The sequence below is a fragment of the Chroicocephalus ridibundus genome, chromosome 1 (genome assembly GCF_963924245.1).
Source record: "Chroicocephalus ridibundus chromosome 1, bChrRid1.1, whole genome shotgun sequence".
Lineage (NCBI taxonomy): Eukaryota > Metazoa > Chordata > Aves > Charadriiformes > Laridae > Chroicocephalus > Chroicocephalus ridibundus.
Window position 1 is genome coordinate 183279082 of NC_086284.1, and position 14198 is coordinate 183293279.

Genomic DNA, 14198 nt, shown 5'->3' on the forward strand with positions numbered 1-14198 from the left:
CTGCTTCATAATTACAGCTTATTTATGAATGTATACATATATACATACATACACACAATATGTAGGCGTGCGTGTTTCTCTCTGGTACGCGTGCATGCTGCTCTGGGAAATTTGTCAATAAAATCCTGAGGAGGCAGGACAGCAGAAATGAGGGACAGATGCCTGCTCCAGGACAGGAACAGCAATATGGGATTAGTGAAGCCATCCAGCGATGGCGGCAGAAGGTTCCTCAGAAGGAGATGGAGGAAAACTCATAGTACAGCATGTCATCAGGAGGGCAAAGTTATTTCATGTGTTGAACCTTACACTTTTTGCTTAAAAAGAATCACTGTTACCACTTTGACTACGCTCTTCACACATGAAAATGAAAAATAATGACGCAGCTCAGCACCTTTCCCAGGTGTGTGAGCTGACATGGCAAACTCTGCTCCGATAGATCAGTCTGGAAAAGCAAGACCAACTTCATGCTGTTTTCCATGACCTGAAGAATTCAGTTTTAGGCAGTTAATCCAGAGGCGACTTTTGCAGTCACACTAACAGGATGGTTTGGAGCACAGCAGCATCCAAGGAAACATTCAGAGGCAGAGAGTACCCTCCTGCTCCTTCCAGAACATTACACATAGAAACTTGGGGGTTTTACTCAGACTTTTCCTATCCTGCTTAGTTTTAGATGTTTTTTAAAAAGTTTGCCTTTTTTCTCATGAAAGAAACCAGCAAAATGAGAAACTATTTTTTCCTTTAAAAGGCATGATTCTGTTTAAATAGCTTTTTGAATAGAAAATTCTTTCGGCTTTACTAAGTTTCTATATTGAGTCAGTTCTAATTTCTGTCTAAATGGCAACACTTCAGTGTTTTTTCAGAGTCCCTCCACTGTTTCCTGAGACCTTCGGGCAAATGCAAGGTGAAAGGCCTTGTCCCATTGACTGCGCAGTTCGCTGGGAGAAGTGGGAAGAGCCATCCCTGCTACACCGTTGGGCTGGTGGCTAGCTCTGCGGCCCGGCTGGCCACCAGGACCCCCTGCACCCAAGTGCCATTTTGGTGATGGTCCCCTAGCCCAAACACCACGTGTACCAGGCGGCCGTCTCCTACGAACTTTGTTTCCGTGTCCAGTTCTGGGCTCCCCAGTTCAAGGGGGACAGGGAACTGCTGGAGAGGGTGCAGCAGAGAGCTACCAAGATGATCAGGGGACTGGAACACCTCTCTTAAGAAGAAACACTGAGGAATTTGGGTCTCTTCAGTCTGGAAAAAAGACGACTGAGTGGGGACCTTAGCAACACTTATAAATACTTAAAGGGTGGGTGTCAGGAGGATGGGGCCAGGCTCTTTTCAGTGGTGCCCAGTGACAGGACAAGAGGTAACGGGCACAAACTTGAACATAGGAAGTTCCACCTAAACGTGAGGAGAAACTTCTTTACTTTGAGAGTGGCAGAGCACTGGCACAGGCTGCCCAGAGAGGTGGTGGAGTCTCCAACTCTGGAGACATTCAAAACCCACCTGGACGCGTTCCTGTGCCACCTGCTCTAGGTGACCCTGCTCTGGCAGGGGGGTTGGACTAGATGATCTCCAGAGGTCCCTGCCAACCCTATGGTTCTATGATTCTTCCCGCATGTCTGCAGTGACGCTTTTGCGGCTTGTGGCGGTCGCCGGGTTGCGGATGCGGGGTGGCCACCGGGCGAGGGGCAGGGACACGCGGCACCTCGTGCAGGGGCCATGGCGACCCTCTTCCCGTGACAGAGGAGCTGTGTATGTCGCCCAGCGTGACCCGCTTCTCGGCCGTACCCCCGCGGGGGCGGGCGGCCACCCGGAGCCCGGGGGAGCGGGGGGCCGGCTACGGACCCCACCGCCGCCCCCCGCAGCGGGGGCAGGAGCGCGCCCGGAGGCGTTCCCCACCCCCGAGCTCCTCGCATGCCCTGCGCGGCCCGCCCCGCCCCGCGCCCCCCTCCCGCCGCCCCCGCCGCCGCCGGGGCCGCCCCGCGGCAGAGGGCGGGAGCGGCCGGAGCGGCGGCGGTAGCGGGAGGAGGTGCGGACGGAGGCGCGGCGCGGCGCGGCGCGGTGCGGGGAGCATGGCCCCGTCGGGGCGGCTGTGCGCTGCGCTGCTCTGCGGCGCCCTCAGCCTCTGCAGCCTGCGGGCCGCCCCCCGGCAGCCCGACACCCTCTACATGTGGATCGACGCCCAGCAAGCCCGGGTCCTCATCGGTAAGCGGGGGTCGCTCCCCCCGGGCCGGCTGCCGCGGCGGCGGGTGGGCGTCCGGAGCGGATCCCGGCGGGGCTGCCGCCCAGCTCTCTCCCCCCACCACACACACCCCCCCTTTGCCTTTCGCAGGCTTCGAGGAGGATATTCTGATCGTGTCCGAGGGGAAGATGGCCCCGTTCACCCACGACTTCAGGAAAGCCCAGCAGAGGATGCCCGCCATCCCCGTCAGCATCCACGCCATGAACTTCACCTGGCAGGCGACGGGACGGGTAGGTGCGGAGACGGGGGAGGGGGCCGCTCTTTAAACCCAGGCAGGTGGTTTGGTTTTGGAATAGCTGAGGGAACCCTCTCCGGGGCGTGCCGGGTGTGGGGCGCTGTGTGGGGCGCCTGCCATCGTGCCCCTCGCCCCCCGGGCGGCAGGGAGCAGCCAGAAGCACGGCCGGATCGCTGGGGAAGTGCGTTGGAAGGTGGGATTGTTGAGTGCGTGGGAGAGACGGGTGTCTCGGGCACTGGTGGGGCATGAGCAGATAGCCAGAGTTAACGAGGGAGACACCAGTTGCCTTTACTTTTAATAAAATTTTACCTGACAGTAGTTGGATGCAGTTTTCCCTCAACTTTCTTTAGCTTACGGACATATACTACAGGTTATTCATCGATCTCTATTTACTATATGTGCATGCTTAGCACATAGTTCTGGTAAACAACAATTCTCTTCTGTAGGCTTAATTTTACCAAGTTGAATTGCCAAACCCCGTAAATCTGCAGTGTATTGATTCCCTTGGATTCTTTTGTCGAAAAGATAAGAATGCGTGACATATTTTCATGAAGAAACATATGCACGATTTGACACACTGACAACATATGTTGGATTTGCATAAAGCTGAAACACGTTAGCATACGTTATCATGGGTACCAAAAAAAATCACTGTAACATAAAAATGACAGATAAAATGAATTCATTTTTGCAATGCTGAACATTGACTTTGTACAATAAAGAGCTTGGTGAAGATGAAACAATATTTACCTTCAAACAGTCAAGTGAAAATTGGTTGTATAATTCAGCTAATTGCAGCTTCACAAATTCAGTTGTGGTTTTGGTCGTTTTAAAATACACTTTATAACTACAGGACTCATTTGGCTTTGAGGTGTTGTTCTGAGGCCCTTGTAATTTTTGCTGTCCTCATAAAGCCTTTAACTTTAGGAAACACTTTACCTCCTCTTTTAGAGAGGGAGGGGAACGTGGAGAGACTAAAGTTACTCACAAAGGCTAAGTGACTTGCTCAAGATCTTTGGCGTTCCAGTCCAGCTTCACAGAGAAAACAACTTTGTACGTCAAGACTTGGCATTTAAATACCTAGAAATAATTAGTATGTTTTGGGGTTATATTTCCTGCTCCATTTCTCTGCCAGCTTCGGTTGCTGTCCTCTTTTTGGAAATGAGGATGAGATGTCAGGCTGAACTCTATCCCTCTTCTCTTGTCCTTCTTTCTTGTGCTGGCTTCTCCCTCCTTTGCTGCCTGCAGGTAGCTCATTAGGGAAAGATGATTGTAGCACTGATTTCAGTGAGAAGAGTCACAGGCTTAAAGACAGCATAGGCGAGTGTTCCCCTTGATGCAACTTGCAGGACAAAATCCCTTCTGAGCAGGGGCAAAGGTGTTTAACCCATTATTCCTCCTCCTTTTTGCTGAATTCCCGTTAGAGAAAACCTAATTAGTATGTGAAATACCTGAATGGCTAAAGTAACATCATCGCATACTGTGTTCCAAGAACAGCAAGTGTTAACTTTCAGATATTTATGGGTCAAACAAGTGTTAAAACTGAGAGACCCTGCATTTGGAGGTTATAATCCCATCTATCTACTCCTTACAAGTTCACCTGTGTGTACAGTCAACATAAACATTGGCACTCCAGTCTAGTGGCTGTGGATATTTAAGTACTTATGCAGGTCTGCAGATGAAGAGTGGGATTTCAAACAGCAGCCTAAGCTAAAGCAGAAGTTTCAACCCTCTGGTGTTTTAGGAGTTTGGGGGAAAATGGACGTGTTTAACAACCTAGCCAAAATGTCTACTTTTTCGTGGCACAAACAGTCCTGTTGGTTTTTTGCATCTCTCAGAGGTGTTTGAGTAAAGCGGTCTGTTATCCACAGTTCTTGTTATCCTCTGTGGAACCAGGGCACTTACTGTCCCTGTGCCACCCAGACTTTTTCCGGATGAGAAAGGACTGGAAAAAACATGAGTATTTCTTCTGTAGCCCATAGGGCAACAAGATCATTGGAATACCTTTTTAATGGATTTTAACTGAACAATGCCCACAGTAGTGTTGCAAATAGAGTAGGATAAAAGTTATTTGTGGCAAAAGAACGCAGTTTCTTTGTCGCAGAATTTCTGATATTTTATGAGGGGTGGAAATGAGTAAGTTTTAACAGTTTTTTTTCAGTGTTCTGTTTTGGTTTTAAGCATACAGATTCTTAGAAGTTTCCATTGACAAGTCCAGGAAAGTACTAAATACTTCTTGCCTTTAGTCTGGCAGAATACTTTTGTCTGGGAATTTCTTGAGTCAGGGAAGGGGAAAGAGAAGAAGAGGAGGAGGAGGGGAGAAGGAGAAGAAAGGTGAGACAAGAGGAAAGGGGAGAAGAGAGGCAAGAAAGGAAGAGGGAAAGGAAAAGGAAAAAACACTAGCACTCTGTGAAAGAAGAAAGGCATTCAAGATATTGAAGTACTAGACTACTTTCTGTGAAACAACTGTTAACTAGCATACAGTTGTCTCCTGGTTGGATATAACAGAAATAATTTCCTCTGTGAGTCTTGTATCTTGTGTCCTATAGACCTCTTATCCTTGTATCCCACATGAGATCTGAAGATGTTTCTCTAGGGCTGCAATTTTGAGGGGCTGTGAGTAGTATATGGCACAGCCTTTAGCAGTAGCATAGGCTCCTTTTGGGTCTGTAGATATAAGACTTCTGAGCAGATGGAGGAGATCCTGTCTACGTCATTATGTGGTTGCTAGCCCTGATACCAACAAGACAGGAATGAGAGAGCGGCTGGGTGGGTGTCCGGCAGCCAGCCAAGGTCAACCCACCACACCTGGGATCTCCAGCAGGGTAGGGCTAAGTCTCTCCTGCCGTGTTTACACCTGTGGAAAGAGGATATAAATACCCTGTGGGTAGATGCCATCTACCTGCTCCTGGGATAAATAATGATCCAAGTTGTAGGTGAGTAAGTAATCCAGCCCAGGGAGTGGCAGGCTCTGAGGGTTGGCCATAGGCCAAGATTTTTCCGCCCTTGTTTCCAGGGAAATATCCATGGCCTGAGTTTCAACAGTTTACTAGTAAGTTGTTAGGGGGCTCTACTGGATTTTGCAGCTTGTGTGGGCATGGGTTTCTTCCTTTAAACCACCTCTAAAGAAGGAATGGGGGGAAAAATATGGAGAAAAGCCTTAACAAGGAAAGACAGACCAGTGCATTCTTCCTTTAAACCACCTCTACAGAAGGAATTGGGGGAGAATTATGGGGAAAAAACCTTAGCAAGGAAAGACAGGCCAGTGCCTAAATTGCTATTCTGACCCTGCTGTGAGAACGCTTTTGCCACAAACCTCCCAGTAACTCACTGGGATGCCTACTGATCAAATGAGTTCAAGAGTATTTGCCTGTTTATCGAAGGTCTCCTGCACTGGACAGTGCTGGGTTAACGGTTGGACTCAATGATCTTGAAGGTCTTTTCCAACCTAAACGATTCTATGATTCTATGAATACTTCTCAGTCCTGCGCTGCTGCGTATGTCCATATTCCAGTTCAAAAACGTCTGTTGAAAGGAACATTTTAAGGATTCACTTATACCTGTATTCTGTCTAAACTGAAGTGGTAAAAGCCCCCTACATTTAGATGTTACCTTTCTAATACAGTGGCCTTTGTGCCCTGGAGACATTTTCTGTGGAAAAGATTTTGTATAGTAAACATACAATTTAAGCCATTTTCACTAGAAAACATTAAGCAAAGAAAAGCATCAGTTGCTTCTAGTCCTTAGCCCATTAGTCCTAATTAATTATTAGGAGAAACCCCAAATTTAAGGGTCTGAAGGTGCTGAATACTTGCTTTTTCTGGTGAAGTCCAGAAGAGCGAGGATTTACAGGAAGGCTAAAGTACTGCAGAACAGGATTGTTATGTTTTTATGCACCTTATATTTTTACCTATGAATTTAAACTTAAGATTACAGATGTTCTCTGTAGAAAAAAAAGGTGATCTGGGTAAACTGCTGGTTACAAAGATTGCTCCTTGCTTCACAAGGTTTAACAAAGCAAAAATCGGTGGCAATATGTAGCATACAATAGGCATCTGTGTAACCACTAGAACTTACTGGCGTGCTTCTTGTTCTTATTCTGTATGTTTTTTTGCAAAAGAAAGAATAATGGCTTTTGGAGGTCTTGTCCTCTGGGGAAGATTGCACTGAAAGACTTCCCAGTGAGAGAGGAATAGAGCCTATTGCGCTTGCTAATGCTGCAGCATGTTCCACTATGTCCACCAGTGGAAGGTACCAAAGATTGCGGTGATAACATCATCTCTACAGCATTTAGGAACTTATGACAGGTATTTAAGCTCCAAATCCACAAACACCAATACATATGCTTAACTTTCAGCGGGACTTCTGACAGCAATAAAATTAAGTTCACATGTGAGTGAGTATTGGTGGGAGAGAACCATATAAAAAAAAAAATAAATGGTTGACCAGTGCAGAGGAAGCAAGTGCTCAGTGACAGAGCAGCAGCCGGGTTGATTTAGTATGGTTTAGTAGACGGGACATGAAAAAAGAAACCAAAAAGCAAGTTGGAATTTTAGTTCTGCAGCAATCTCTGGTTTGATCCACAAAACCAATCAGTCTGGGCCACAACCTGCCCTGGCTGCTTTCTTCCTTTCACATACCGGGGAAGTACCTGGGGTGAGACGAATTGTTGCAGCAGCTTGCTTCCTACTGCCAACTGTCATGCGTGCCCCACAGGTCCGCTCCTGTTGTACGGTTGAATGTGTGCCCATGGTGTGAGACCTGAATGCTCCGTCCTGTGCTGGTGCACGGATGGGATTTGACCCACGTGACTGGAGGATGCATGTGTATATCTCATGGTGCCCGGATGTTGCACGTAGATTATGTGCCAAAGATGTATCTAGCCTTGTGCTGCTGGATGCATGCCTTCTTGGGATATGACAGTGGTGATCCTGCCCTATGACAGGAGAAGTGCACGTGTGCACAAGGGGATCAAGTGCTGGGGAAAGGTCTCTGGTCTGGGAGTGCTTCTGGTCACAGGAGCACAAGTGTCAGGAGTCAAGGGGGCATCCCAGAATGTAGTCCCTGGGGCCCTTAAAAGAGGCAGTTGGACCCATCCCTACTGGGAAGGCTGGGTTACTTCTGACCAAAGAGCCTACCTCTTAAGAAGAGGGGATATGTGTCATCACTGCATTACCTAGCATCATTTCTATATTCTAAAGTGGAGTTTAGGAATGGTATATAATTACAGCTCCTGGAGGCAGATTCTCATGTGACCATTAACACCAAATAGCTGAGTTGATTTCTCTGGAGTTACCATATATTGCTGAGACGTAGCCTGACCATGAAGATAAAATGGAATATCCAGCTATGCTAGGAGAAGTTTTGTTTCCTTGCCCAGAGGAAAGCTACGAGACTACCAATTTTAAGGCATTATTGATGCAATAGGGTGCTCCGTTCAAACATCGCTATTTCTCTGATGAACTGAACGAAAACAACCCAGTGAATTTCAAAACATATAATTCTTCAAAGGAAACTTTTGTTCAAAGAAACTGCTGAACTTTTTGTAAATATCTTATTCATACCTAGTGATTACAGTGATGCTTTTCAGTTTAAAAAATGTCTCACGTGCACAATTCAATTTTTTTCCCAATAAAAGTATGTCTGTTCTGGAAGTTTGGTCAAGGCAATCGCATAAACTCGCACTCTTGGGATTTACAGTAGTACCTTCACTGCAGTTTCATGTCACCAAACAGAGGAAACACTTTGTTTTCTGACCTCTGTACCAAAATTTCCATGTGGAATGTGAAGATGTTTACATACTGTGAGCATGATTTTTAGACAGGGGGTTCTCATATCGAGAGCACAGCTCCAAACCTTTAATATTTAGGTTCTGCTCAGCTGTGGTATTTTGCGTCTCAGTGTTGTAGACATGCCACCAGGGATCAAAGTAATGCTGTAGAGATCCCACTTTCTTAGTAAAGCAGGCATGTGCCAGCCATCTGTTGTATCTGCTGATAGAAAACAGCAGTAAAGTTTCTCAAAGTTCTGCCAAGAAGAAAAGGGGGGGATTTATTGCTCAGCAGAGATGAGTTACAAGGCACCTTGTAGTGTAAGCTACATCTGGTTTCCATAGTAATTTACATGGAATATGTGTAAACTACACAATTATTCTTTTTACACAGCAGTGTAAAGCTGCGTTAAATAAAGCATTCTTCAAGATTTTCATTGTTTATCCTTTCTATAAATATGCTAATACATTTTTAACAAAAAAAAAGCTTAAGTAATAAAATATTTTCACTGCTTTTACAGTAGTAGCTGCATTGTACAACATAACTGTTGAAAAGCACTGTAACTAACAGGACACCTCAAGCTTCTTGACTGTATTTTGTGAAAATGTACAGATTTCTCTCCTCATGTTTTTCTGAAATACAACATGCAGGCTGTGTTGCTCTCCTCTTCTTTGTGGAAGTGAAAATGTTCTCTGTCAACATCACCTCTTTTTTACAGGCAGTTTCCCAAGTATGTTCTTAGTGGTCTGAAGTTAATGCCATTACAAGTAATGCCATGGGGTAAAAAGTAAGAACTAACCATAACAAGAACTAACTAGAAGAATTTTTAATGTATGTAACTTCTTCTGTTGGCATCATGCTTTCCAAAGAGGTTTTGTTGGGTAGCTAGAAGTATGAATGACTTGCTTCTGGCCAAGTGAATTATGTACATATAAAACAAATGTAAGAAACCACACTTTTCCTAGGGCATGCACATGTGTAAGGAATACGGTGTGACCCAGAGCTTTCAAAACAGTGATCTGTAGTAGGTACTTGCATCACGTAGAACAGAATTTTAAGTATTGTATACCTTAGCTCAGAGCAATGAGTTCTTAATTAGTATTTTTAGGGCTTTCAAGAAAATGCATCTCAACCTTTTTTGTTTCACCTTCCTGTGGCTTGCCAGGGTTTGTTTTTCTTTTTTCTTTTTTCTTTTTTCTTTTTTCTTTTTCCTTTTTCCTTTTTCCTTTTTCCTTTTTCCTTTTTTCCTTTTTTCCTTTTTCCTTTTTTCCTTTTTTCCTTTTTCCTTTTTCCTTTTTCCTTTTTCCTTTTTTCCTTTTTTCCTTTTTCCTTTTTCCTTTTTCCTTTTTCCTTTTTTCCTTTTTTCCTTTTTTCCTTTTTTCCTTTTTTCCTTTTCCTTTTTTTGTACAAGTTCCACCTTTTGAAAGATGCTACCTCACTTCTACTGGTCTCTTTTATTCTGCTATTCATCTGTGTTAGATTTTTTTGTTTTGCTGGGCTTTTTTTGTTTGCTTTGTAGCTGTTTATTTGTGGCCAAACTCTTCACTACATCAGACTGTAGCCCAGACATGGTGGAAAGTGCGGTCACCCGAAATGCACAGCAAAGAACAGACAGTTGCATTGCAATACTTAGTCTTTCCATAACAGAAGACACAGTGTTCTTTGCTGTGAATTATACGTATAAAATGTAGTAGATGTGCTGCAGGTGTATGTTTCAGTAAAGGCAGAAGATAGCTTTATTGGTATTTTCTGTTAAGTAAATGGTTTTTTTTCTTAAATTGTAAATGGAAGCAACACAGAATCAATCACATTTTGGATAGGTTGTTGAATGCACAGTCAATTTTGCATTTTTTCCCTTCTGTTTGGTTTGTGGAAACTGACATTCTGAAATCTTAGCTGTAATAAACTGTGATTGTAATAAAATATATGTAATAATGTATGTAATAATGTAATGAAAGACTGGCTCTTCTTATACAAAATAAAGTTGAGAACCACGTACAAAAAGCACCTGGCGTATCTGTGACACTTTGAGCTGAGCTAATTGTATAAAGTAACAGTAGTCCCGCTCAATGAGTATGCGAGCGCTGAGATTAGATGTGTTTTCCCCTTGGGTAGCACTCTAGCAGATGATGTGTGTGAGCTGACAGTCCTACAGGGCCTCTGCCTGCACCACTGGTTCTCCCAATCCCTAATGAGACCTGTAGAAGAACCTGCAGAAGATTTGTCTTTTCCCTTACACTTACTTCATAGAAGAAAGAGCTAAATAAGGGAAAATAGACATCTCCTCAAACTTCTGTGAGGCATGTTCCCATCCTTTCATGTCCTGGACTTGCTCCAGTCAGTGAGTTCACTTCCCTGGACTCACTCCGGTATGTCCATGTCTCTCTTGCACTGGAAAGCCCAGGACTGGACCCAGCACTCCAGGTGTGTCTCACCAGGGCTGAGCAGAGGAGAAGGATCACCTCCCTCCACCTGCTGGCAGGGCTCTGCCTGATGCAGCTCAGGAGGCTGTTGGCCGCCTTTGCCACAAGGGCACATTGCTGGCTCGTGGTCAACTTGGTGTCCACCAGGACCCCCAGGGACTTTTCTGCCAAGCTGTTTTGCAGTGGCTTGGCCCCCAAAATATACTGCTGCGTGGGGTTGTTCCTCACCAGGTGCAGGACTTTGCACCTCCCCTTGTTGAACTTCATGAAGTTCCTGTCAGCCCGTTCCTCCAGCCTGTTGCGGTCCCTCTGGATGGCAGCACAACCTTCTGGTGTATCAGCCACTCCTCCCAGTCTTGTATCATCTGCAAACTTGCTAAGGGTGCACTCTGTCACAATGTCCAGGTCATTAATGAAGATGTTAAACAGTATGAGACCTAATATCAACCCCTGAGGTACACCACTAGTGACTGGCCTTCCAGCTAGACTTCATGCTGCTGATGATAACCCCCTGAGTCTGGCCGTGCAGCAGTCCAACTCACTTAGGTAAATTCTACTTCCTCTTCTTCCCCCACTTCTTCTGTGGGGATGTCACGGGAGACAGTGCCGAAAGCCTTACTGAAGTCAAGGTAAACAAAATCCACTGCTCTCCTCTCATCCCCCAAGCCAGCCATTAACAAAAAATGGGCCAGGCAGGAACAGAAAACTGAGACTATCTTGTACAACCACAGCGAAGCGGCAAACCAAAATCTACCTCAGAAAAAATAATATAAATAAAGCAAAGACAGTGATACTGTTGTACAGAGGCACTGAGAAGACTTTATCCAGTTATGATATCTGAAATCCACCACAGTATGTGGTTTCATAGTCCGTTCATAGAAGACCCCTCAGCTGCACGAAAATGCTGAGGAGGAGTTACCTGACAAGTCTGTCTGACTTGGAGAAGAGGACGTGTGAACAGAAATGCCTTAGTAAAGGCTTACAAAGATTTGGGGTGGATTTTTTTCAGCCAAACAACAAGAAGACCCCTGGGTTTTTTGCATCTAGTATGAAAGTTTGCTTTGTTTTACAACCAGCTGGTGGAATCCAACTGCTTCGGCACTTGCTGCCATCAGTGCCAAATACGTCAATAAATAACTTGGACACCAAACACCACTTTCAGAGCTGGTCCCACAAATCCTCTGAAGTTACCCCTTAGCCTGGATAAACAGCTAGCGAAACCCAGCCGATCCTAAAGGAAATTAAATATGCCTGAGATCGAACCTGGCAATTTCCCAGCCTCAGGTTTTGGCCCATCACCAGGGAAAACAAACTCCCCAAACAGCAGCCCGCTAATGAGAAGACCTGTCACCAGCTCTGAGCACTGAAGCACAGAAACCGGTAGCGAGAGTAGCAGAGCCAGCCTTCGCAGCGATGGCTGGCCAGCGGAGGAGAGGAGAGGAGGGCAGGCTCTTGGACCATCCTGACCATCAGAGAAAGAGTTCAGAGCTTTCAGTACTGCGATTATGAACCTATTTTTTTCTGAGATCACAAGGAAGACATGGAGAGATCACAAGGAAGACATGGAGAGATCACAACTTGTTGATGAGCAGGAGAAGATGGGCTCTCCCTGCAATGTTTTCTACTTGCTCTCAACTTGCAAATGTGTGAATATTGATATGGTCGATGGGAATCTGAGACTAAAAACCACATAGGCAAATAGTCAAGTCCACTGAACACCTTCAGTAAGGAGTACAAGTACCAGCTTCAGCCTGTTCCTTTTAAACTGCAATAAACACTGCTTTCATTTTTCCACATTTGGGCCTTAGCCAGTTCTCTTTCTTGCAGAGGCTCTGGGAAATAAATTGAACTGTTGAAACACAGTCCATTTGAGTGACCAAGTTGAAACAAATTTATTCTTTCCTTGGGAAGCCACAGATACATCAAATAGAGTCAAGCAGCTACATGCCTGCAGTATTCCATGTGGGACTCCGTTCCATTCAGGGAGAGCAGGCCGGTTGCACAGCAGAGCACACCGGCATCGGCCAGAGAGGGAGGAGAGGCAAAATGCGGTTACCCGGCTCTGTAATCACAAGCAACAGATGAAATACATAGCCATATTAAGAGTTGGGAAATAATTTGCTAGCAGGGCATGTTGTTCATTACCTTGGTTAATTTTTCTTTTGTGTGATTTTTTTTTTTATCTCCTTCCTTCCAGTTTTGCACAGGAACATCTATTCAGATTGTGTAGGCATGATCAGATTTCTGTGTTGGCAAAGGAGCGCAGCTGAAAGCTTCTGACCCAACATGTTGCTCCCCTCCAGTCAGAGCTGTGACATGTCGGTACAGGGTGGAGAAGCTTATATTGTCCCCTACAGACAGAAATTAGAAGCCTTCATCACATCAAGAACGACTTGGGTTTCACATTTTTTCTTGACATGCCAGTAGCTTTCCTTTGATGGGACAAAGTCTGTGCCTTACGCTGCCTACTAATGAAGTTCTCATTTGAATTCTACCAGTGTGAGTACCCTATTTAGTTAATGGACCCTTTTTAATTGTCCTGGCAAACATTTGCAGTCAAGTAGACTTTATAATTTATACAGTTGGTGCCATGATGCCACGGTTACTATGATTTGTTTAGACAGCAATTAATTGAAACCTAACAGTAGAACTACAAGATTTAAAACATTCCTAAGTATGTAACTTACATAAGGCTTTTATTCAACCAAAAGTAAGGTTTTCTCATCCTGTAAAATACAATCAAGCAGTATAAGTGCATTCAATTAAATTAATGGGGAAATATTTAAAAGGATGATGAATCTGAAAGTTTGCTGGCAGGAGGAATGGTTACCTGGAGGTATAGAGCTCGCAGCCTCTGCAAGTACTCGTGAAATCTCTGTTTTTCCTCCTCTCCCCAACCCAAACAACTCCAACAGAAACTTCTGTCTCTAAGTTAGTATATGTTTCTTGTCCTTGGCTGCAAAGATTGAGGTGACTGCAGTAAGGTCTTTTCCCTGCTTCTTGGTTTAGAGCAGGTGATGGAGAATAGCCGGGTTATCCAGGATTTCTTCCTTTCCCCAGGCCAGAGGTCTCATGAAGAGTGGGAAGCAGAAAGCCAGTTTTGTGAGAGATAGAAAGAAAGGGATGGCCATTGCCCTTCTGTGAAAGTGGTATTGTGAGAGTCTTCCCTCTCCGATTCCTTTATAACCACCCCCCGTCAAAACAGAAGAGGATCCCCAAACTAACCCGCTCTGCTCTGAGGAGAGTCGTGCCCGTCTCCTGCTCGGGCTGTGTCTGGTTATTCCACCCATGAGAGGGGAGGGTGAAGGAAGCAGCTGGTCCGCAGGGTCTTCCTTAAGCGTGGTGAGACATAGAAAGGAGGGCTTTTGTTATAACCTGAGCAGAATTTCTTGAAGTCATATTCGATTATGAGAGTTTGTAACACTGTCTCACGCATTATTATTATGCCTTGACAACAAATCTGGTTTTGCTACCCCAGCCACATTCACAGGACAGTTTACTTTAAATGCATAAGCATCTGCTCTGACAATAATGAA

The 14198-nt window shown here is 45.2% G+C and overlaps 1 protein-coding gene across 1 annotated transcript in view; it reads left to right on the forward strand.

Annotated features, from left to right (window-relative positions):
- The first annotated feature begins 2016 nt into the window (after positions 1 to 2016).
- WIF1 (WNT inhibitory factor 1) overlaps positions 2017 to 14198 on the forward strand; it is a 47176-nt gene continuing 34994 nt past the window's right edge. Inside the window, exons 1-2 of the mRNA XM_063324075.1 lie at positions 2017 to 2196; positions 2324 to 2463. Of these exons, the coding sequence (XP_063180145.1) occupies positions 2064 to 2196; positions 2324 to 2463 (273 nt within the window). The 5' untranslated portion in view covers positions 2017 to 2063. The remainder of the gene's footprint in view (positions 2197 to 2323; positions 2464 to 14198) is intronic.